This window comes from Solanum pennellii, chromosome 6 (genome assembly GCF_001406875.1).
Source record: "Solanum pennellii chromosome 6, SPENNV200".
Lineage (NCBI taxonomy): Eukaryota > Viridiplantae > Streptophyta > Magnoliopsida > Solanales > Solanaceae > Solanum > Solanum pennellii.
Window position 1 is genome coordinate 57027266 of NC_028642.1, and position 8780 is coordinate 57036045.

At 38.0% G+C, this 8780-nt stretch overlaps 1 protein-coding gene across 1 annotated transcript; it reads left to right on the top strand.

Moving 5' to 3' along the window:
• Window positions 1-535: 535 nt before the first annotated feature.
• Window positions 536-8698, top strand: LOC107023253 (DDT domain-containing protein PTM). The gene is made up of 10 exons (XM_015223882.2): window positions 536-813; window positions 1069-2015; window positions 2651-3355; window positions 3523-4375; window positions 5434-5725; window positions 5854-5978; window positions 6077-6543; window positions 6623-6651; window positions 6734-7198; window positions 7290-8698. The coding sequence occupies exons 2-10, from the start codon at window positions 1201-1203 to the stop codon at window positions 8249-8251; spliced, it is 4713 nt and encodes a 1570-aa protein (XP_015079368.1). The 5' UTR covers window positions 536-813; window positions 1069-1200; the 3' UTR covers window positions 8252-8698.
• Window positions 8699-8780: the final 82 nt, after the last annotated feature.

Below are 8780 nucleotides of genomic sequence, written 5' to 3' on the forward strand. Positions count from 1 at the left end.
TATACATCTGACAAATATTTATATACAATTCGTCTCTCTACTCTTTGTCTGTCGCCTCTCCCAGTTTCGTTCGCCGAATATACAAATACATGTGTATCTCAATCACACACATATATAATTATTTGACAAATATATTTATACAATTTGACAAACATACATTTACGATTCACCTCTCTCCTTTCTCTGTCTTCTCTCGCCTCCCTCTCCCTATCTCGCTCGCTTCTCTCCTCCCTCTAACACGTAACACGAATTGTAATTAACAAATTATAACTATGGACAATAGTTAAATTATTTTTGGGTAACTATAAGCGAAAATTCTTCTAAAGTAAATGAGAGTTTGAGATATTAAAAATAAAAGTAAAAACCAAACTCTAATTTTATATATCAAATGATATAAATATAATTTATTATCATAGGAGAAAAAATCTTAAACGTTAAAAAAGAAATCATTTAGATGAGTCGGGACTAGTTTAAAACATGGGATTGTCGATGAAAACAAGAAGAAGAAAGGAAGACAGTTAAAAAAATACTGTAGAATTTCATTTTTTTTTTATTCTCGGGATTCAAATAGCCTCACACACCGCCAAATTCGCCCGAGTCACGAGTTTGAAACTCAGAAAAACTGAGTTACCATATATTTCTAAGCCCACTAAATATATAAATGGAGAACCCTATTCACTATAAACTCCTTGTAGCAGAGTGTGATTTTTCCGTTTAGGGCAGAGAAGCCTCTTCACCGTCCACGTTACAACTCCTCTCATCGCCGGAACCGTTTCAAATCTTCATCACTGGCGCTGCTTCTTCTCTAACAAGGTATGTGTATGTGTGTGTGAATGTTCAATTCATATATCAGTTTAGTGCGTATGTATGTGTGGATGGATACATTGTTTTTTCCTTCGTATATAATGGTAGCTGGAGACTTATATGTTTAAGTTGAGTTCAAACCTTAATATCGACTTAAATATACAGATTGAATGCTTCATAATCTGCTGACTTTTTTGGTTGTTGTTTTGAGTTATTGCGATCTATGGACAAAATCCTAACATATTCATTGTATATGTGAAATAGGTGCAATCCAAACCAGTATAAGTAACAAGGTGATCATTACTGTAGTGAATAACTGTTTCGTGTTGTGTTTTAAAAACAAAACAAATTGGTGTATGGTGTGATTTTGGATAGATTGTGAATTTGATTGGTAGAATGAGGGCTTCCGTGGACAGATCAGTGAGGCGAGGCAGAAAAAGGCGTCAAAACTATGTTCAGAATGATCAGGTGGATCCGAATGGGAAGAAACGGGCTGTAGTGTTGAGGCCTAAGGCATTTTTGGGAACATATGTTAGGAAAAAGTTTAAGGGCTGTCGGAAATATATGGGGAAGATCATATCTTATGATACTGGTTTATATAAGATTGTTTATGAGAATGGAGATTTTGAAGATATGGATAGCAGTGAAGTGAGGGTGGTTTCGTTGGAAGATGATGAGTTGAATGGTCAATGGTTGAAAAGAAAGAAGAAGCTAGACGAAGTAGTTGCTAAGATGGAGGCAACGAGTACTAAGTCTTGTGTTGAGAATCCAGCTGAGCCAGTTAATGGCGTAATTGATAAGTTTGAGCCAAAAGATCGGGGCATAGGTTGTTCAGATAAACTTGAGGTCAACCACCAAGGACGTGATTCTGATTTGGTGAATGATTTGTCTGAATATTATATGGAGCAGGATTTGAGTTCAGGAGTAGAAGTGCCTCTAATTCCTGCACCTCAACTGCCTCCTTCATCTAACAGTATTGCTATTCCAGAGGAGTATGTATCATGCCTCTTGTCTGTTTATAGTTTTTTACGGTCGTTTAGTATCAGATTGTTTTTATATCCGTTCGGACTTGAAGATTTTGTGGGAGCACTCAACTGCTCTGCTCCAAACACATTGTTCGATTCTGTTCATGTTGCCCTTATGTGTGCTTTGAGGCGCCAACTCAACAAGCTGTCATCTGATGATTCTCTGCTTGCATCAAAGTGCCTAAGGTAAGCATATCTAATTATTTCATGAAGGAATTTTTCATAATGTGGTTGATTGTTTGAATGAAATTTTTGATTGTTGAATACTTTTAATGAAATTCTGTTTTCATTCTTATTTCCTTGAGTGCTGCCACCAGTCTTCCACAAAAATATATGAAACGAGAAGAATGTCTAGAGATCTGCTTGCAGAAAGAAACTAAAAGCTAGATAGTTAGACAGGGTTATCAAATTGATAAGCTCAATTTACCTATTGCATTTATGACACTATACAATTACATTTCTACTTAGTCTGCTTGCACTTGCACAGGGTTGTTCTACCGCTGATACCTTCCTAAAGACATTGGAATGCCATGATTTTCTGATAGCCCCTTGGCTAAAAGTCAATCTACTATCGATTGTGAATGAATAATTTCCATCATTCCACTACAATTATGCAACTTTATTAGCAGAAGACTATTGCCTTTTGGTAATGACATGATATTTCAACTGTCCTATGTTATCCTTATTGATTTACATTGCTCATATATCTTTCTATGGATGAGCAAAAGTCGGGGAACTTCCCTTTGCATTGCATATTTATGCTTATTATTCTTACATTATTTCATGAAAAGTCTGAATTAACTTATGCTGCTTCTTGTTAGGGGCATTGATTGGGGCTTGCTTGATACAATTACTTGGCCAGTATATCTAGTTCATTATTTAACAGTAATGGGATACGTAGAACAACCTGGTTGGAAAGGTTTTTATCCCCATACTTTGCAGAGGGAATATTACTTGTTATCTGCTGGAAGGAAGATCATGGTTTTGCAGATTTTGTGTGATGATGTTCTAGAATCTGAAGAAATAAGAACAGAAATCAACATGCGTGAAGAATCAAAGTTAGCCATTGAGTCAGATTTACTTACAAATGTTGCTTGTGTCAGTGCACCAAGAATAGTGCATCCCAGGTATGCCAAAACTTCTGCCTGTAAGGGACAAGAAGCAACCGAGCTCTACAAAGAAAATCATGAAAGAAAGCAGGGTTGTAGTACAGATAATTTAGGACCCAAGGTTAGTAACCAAGATTATGTCTCTGGCGTAGTTCAAAATAGTAACAGTGATGAATGCTGTCTCTGCGCCATGGAGGGGACTTTGCTTTGCTGTGATGGGTGTCCATCGTCTTACCATGCAAGGTGCATTGGAGTTAGCAAGACACATATACCAGAAGGGGAATGGTATTGTCCTGAATGTACAATCAACAAAATTGAACCAAAAATTACGAGGGGAACAACTCTGAAAGAAGCAGAGCTTTTTGGTGTTGATTCATATGGACAAATCTTCATGGGTACTTGCAGTCATTTGCTTGTGTATGTCTCTATAACTTCTTTTTGGATAAACTCTGTTCAGTTTCCTTATTTGGCTGTTGGCTGATTTCTATTTGGAGATATAGAATGCACTTAATCCTTTGTAATTTAGGCTGCAATCAGCTTTAGCTCTGTCTCTTTCTGAAACACATTCTGATCTTTGGTTGTAGGTTGAAGACCTTGGCTGGCGCAGACTCTATTTTCAGATACTACAACGAGAAGGACATTCCCAGAGTCCTGCTAGCACTTAATGCAAATGCACAGCACAGTACTTTATATCTGGAGATATGCAAAGGAATAATGCAATACTGGAAAATTCCTGGCAATGTCTTTTTCCCTGATGGTGAACTGTCTGAAATTGGTTCAGACAGACCAAACGGAACAAAATTTACTAGTTTCTCTTCATTTTCACTTAGTTCATTGATCAAGGGAAGTGCTGAACAAGTTGGACTGGAATATATTGCACCTGGTGGTTGCTTTTACATGGGGTCATCCTTTAGACCTCAACAATACATAAATAGTTATCTGCATGGAGATTTTGCTGCATCTGCTGCTGCAAATCTAGCTGAACTTTCTTCCGGAGAAAACCAAGGTAGTGAGAGTCATGCTTCAGACAATAGGCAGAAACATTCTGCCAATGCTTTACTTCAAGCAAAAGCTTTCTCATCAGCAACAACACGCTTTTTTTGGCCGAGTACTGAAAAGAAGGTTGTGGAAGTACCAAGGGAAAGATGTAGTTGGTGTCTTAATTGTAAGGCTGCTGTGACTAGTAAGAAAGGATGCTTGTTAAATGCTGCAGCATCAAATGCCATTAAGGGTGCAGTAAAGATACTTGCTGGTCTTCGTTCTGCAAGTGTTGGGGAGGGAAATCTACGTGGTATTGCTTCATATATTATATTGATGGAGGAGGGGTTATGTGGTCTGACAGTTGGTCCTTTTCTAAGTACAGCTTTTAGAAAAAAATGGCGTAAACAGGCAGAAGAAGCTACTAGTTGCACTCTGATAAAGTCTCTTCTGCTTCAAGTAAGTTATTTTGTTGATTTTGTTATAACCTTCATCAATTCCAGTTTGTTGGTTGACTAGATGAAAACTAGGTTTGTTTCGAGGAAGGATGTGAACACCGAAGAAGGAAACATTGGTTAGTCCTTAGGAGGCAGAACTTGATGTGACCACAAATAAGGAAAAGTTGGTTTAGTTCCCTTAGGGATCAGAACTTATAATTTCACATAATTTATTTTGTTATAAATGGCAGAGCTGTATACCTACTTAGTTTTATTTGCTTTTTTCTACTTCCAAACGACAAGGGGAATGTCAGTAATCCCCCCTCTTCTCTTACCTCCTCTTCTCTGCCTCTCTTTTTTCACCTCATCAGGTCATCCAAACATTATTCCTTTACTGAACTATAAAATTAGACATTGCAGAGCGTTCATTGTAAACAATTTCAATTTAATAATACAAGAAAATCTACTAAGTTAATGTTATTGCTCAAGGAAGCTAGTTGTTTAGTCTACTGTTTTATTTTATTATGACAAATGTTGCTATTAAATAATGAGAGAATCACATGGGAACTAAATGGTGGAAAAGTTACCATCAGGCATCAGCACTGAACAACTTCTAAAGAGTTCTGAGGCTGGATGAAGTTCAGAGGTGCATCCACACCATTTGCACATGAAGCTTTTGCCCTCAACTTTGTGCTTGTTTATTGAGGAATTATTTTTCTTCCGCAAGTGGTGTAATGACATGAACCTTGTGCATTGATTACACTTGCGGCTCATCAAACTGAATTTCAATAATGGATCTGACATAATACTACTCTGCAAAATCTAAATTTTCTTGAACTCTTGATTTGATATTTTACAAATTTATGTGATAAGAATTGAATACTTTTTATTTATAAACTGGTAGCTTTGCATTTACATAAGAAGCCTTATCCCAGTTTTTAACTTTTTCTATGCATCCCCAACTGTTGATTTTACAAAGTGCTACTGAATCCAATTGTAGATTATAGATATTTTTTACATATGACGTGACCTATGGAGAGTATATTCTTCATGCTCAATAATAAAGTGCGTGCACTGCAGTTTGAGGAGAATATCCGGTCTGTTGCTTTTTCTGGGGACTGGTTTAAGCTTGTTGATTGTGGGCCATCAGAATCTTCCATCACTCATTCAACTGCTGGTGTTGTGGAATCATCTCATAAGCATAAATCAGGGAGGCGGGGTAGAAAACCATTGCCAATGGTTAAAGTAACTGCTGATGATTGCAAAAATAAACTGAAGGACTTCACTTGGTGGAGAGGAGGCATACTCTCAAAGCTTCTCTTCCAGAAAGCAGCTCTACCTCGATCAATGTTGAAGAAAGCAGCGCGTCATGGTACCTTGTGTACCCAATGAACTTATTTTTGCCCTTCATAAAAAATTTAATATTTTTGTTTTTATAAATTCAGTGGAATACAAATTTTGGCGTGGGGGAGAATCCACTAACAACTTTTACTCGAGCAGGTGGTCTGAGAAAGATACCTGGTATTTGTGATGCTGAAGGGTCCAAGACTGCCAAAATAAGCAGGCAGCTTGCTTGGCGAGCTGCAGTTGATGTGTGTAAGACAATATCACAACTTGCACTTCAGGTGATTTATGACATTGCAATCGATGATTTAATTCCTTTTGTTCTGCAGAAAAGTCTGAGTCAGGCTATGTGTTCTGATAATGTTTGGTCATGTAACAGGTCAGGTACCTAGATGTGCATGTGAGATGGAGTGATCTTGTTAGTCCTGAACAGAGCCTCCTGGATGGAAAAGTTCCCGAGTCAGAAGCTTCTTCCTTTAGAAATGCTTCCATATGCCATAAAAGAATCGTTGAAAATGAGGTTAGATATAGTGTTGCTTTTGGAAATCAGAAGCATCTCCCATCTCGTGTCAAGAAGAGTATAATAGAAGTAGAGCAAAGTCAGGAGAAGGGAAAGGAAAAATATTGGTTTTCTGAGTCACGGATTCCTTTGTATATAATAAAAGATTATGAAGAAAACTTGGAAAAAGATCTCCCCTCAGCCAACAAGTTTGCCGATGCACTTCCCAAGTTGCAGAAAAGGTGCTTGGTGGCTTCTTGTAAAGATATATTCTCTTATCTTGCACAGAAGAGAGACGGAAATGCTAAATATTGTTGTGCTTCATGTGAAGTGGTTGTGTTACTTAGGTACCCATTTAATGTATATCTCAACTTTCCTTTCAGCTCTTTTATTCAATCCTTTATTGATGTGATCCCTCTTCTCCAGGGACGTAGTCAAGTGCAATACATGCCAAGGTACTAATTGATCAGCTACTTTCGTACATCAGTCTGTGCATCAGCAATTGATCTATTTAACTTCTGAGAATTTTTTTTGTAGGTCTCTGTCACAAGCAATGTACAATTAGTTCAACAATTATTGGTAATGAGGAGACTGAGTTTATGACCTGCAAACAGTGTTATCAGAATAGAGCTTTAACACAAGCTGAAAGTAGTCATGAATCTCCTACTAGTCCTTTACTCACGCAAGGAAAAGACATTCCAATTCCCATGTCAGCCAGAAAAGGAGGAAAAGTTGGTAGTTCTAGCAATCCATCTGCATCTACTGCGACTCTAAAGCATTCTTCTTCTAAGGTGAAGCTTGCTAGTTCAAATTTGGCGACACGATGGAAGCACCACTGGGGCATTATTTGGAGAAAGAATAATGAGGATACTGGTGATTTTAGATCTAAACACATTCTTCTGAGGGGAAATCCAGATTGTGATTCAATAAGACCTAGTTGCCGCCTTTGCTGTAAGCCATATGATCCTTATCTAATGTATGTCCGTTGTGAAACATGCACATGTAAGTTTTTTCCATGTAGGAATCTTGTATTTTTGTCTTGAGTTTGTTGGTCACCTTTCTTTGGGTTGACAATTAATCTCGTGAGTCACAGGTTGGTACCACGCTGAAGCTGTTGAACTTGAGGAGTCAAAGATTTTTGAAGTGGTGGGGTTCAAATGTTGCAAGTGTCGTAGGATTAAACTGCCCGTCTGTCCTTACTTAGATCCAACAAGCAAAAGACAAGCAGTGGAAAGGAGGATGTGCGCAAGGGCTTTAAAAATGGATAGACAAGGAATTGATTCTGGGTTCATTTCAGAGCTACAGAAAGATGAGAATATGGCCACTCCAGCTTTAGAGGATAGTAATCCTCTTGTTTCTGCTGTTGAAGAACTTACTGAGCACTTTCTAGTGGGTGATTGTGAACGGAATGTGGAAACAATATCTGTGCAAGGTCAAAGAGAACAGTCAGTCAGAAGTCATATAGAGAATGAGACTGATTTGAAATCTTCTGAGTTATCCACTCCTCTTGGAGGAAATATAGTGTTTCCTAAAGATGAAATGCCAACTCATGTTGAACCGGGTGCTAAGCAGCTAGTAAGAAGACATGTAAGACTTGAGAAGGATTCAGATACCCCTTTTGCAAGCGATCCCGTGAATGTTCCGAGGAATACTTCAAGGGAGAGTTCTGAGGAATATGGTCATGAATGCAAGTATATGGAGTTTGAGCCTCAGACCTGTTTCTCTTTCAATGATTTACTTGCATCGGATGATCTTGGACTATTGGATGATGGAGTTGACTCGTCTGCCTCTTTAAACAAGGATGTTGAAATATCATCAAGGTTTCTACCCAATAAGAATGCTGATACGTCTTATGTCAAGCACGAGCCTGCAGTTAGTACAATACCTACTGCTTCTTTTACAGTTCCATGTGAGTTGTGTTCACGTAAAGAACCAAGCCCTGATCTTTGTTGTGAAACATGTGAAATATGGATCCACCGTCATTGTTCACCTTGGAATGACGAGGAGTCTGGAGAAGATGATTGGAAGTGCGGCAACTGTAGGGAATGGAGATGAAAGATGCTTAATCACTATGTAAGGGGGTGCATCTTGGGCATACACAACGGTTGATTGAAGGGGCTTACATTGCTACATCTCATCACAATTGGAGAATGAAACATGAGAAAGCCACTCGTGATGTCTGCAAGTAAATTAGTCAGCTGCATAATCAAGTTCCATTATTTGGTATCACTGGTTTTGTCATAAAAAAAGGTACACTTTCCCCATGATACAAGAGTAATTGGGTTGATTCAGAAAGACTTCACCATGCACAGATTCTTCAAGAAAAGATTATTCGGAGGTTAGCCTTGATAGATAAGCAACCTTTCTCATTGGTACTCATCTGATATTTTTTACTGTATAAAGAGGCCTTACAGTTGCCAATTCTTTTCGTTATCATTGAAAGAAAGACCTAAACGTTTAAATAGAAAGAAGACGATATGATATATTTACCAGTTCATATAATGGTTGTTGTCCTGCATTTTCATCCACTAGCCTTAATAGCTTTCACAGCTCAAGACAAGCAAATATGAAAAATAATCCTATG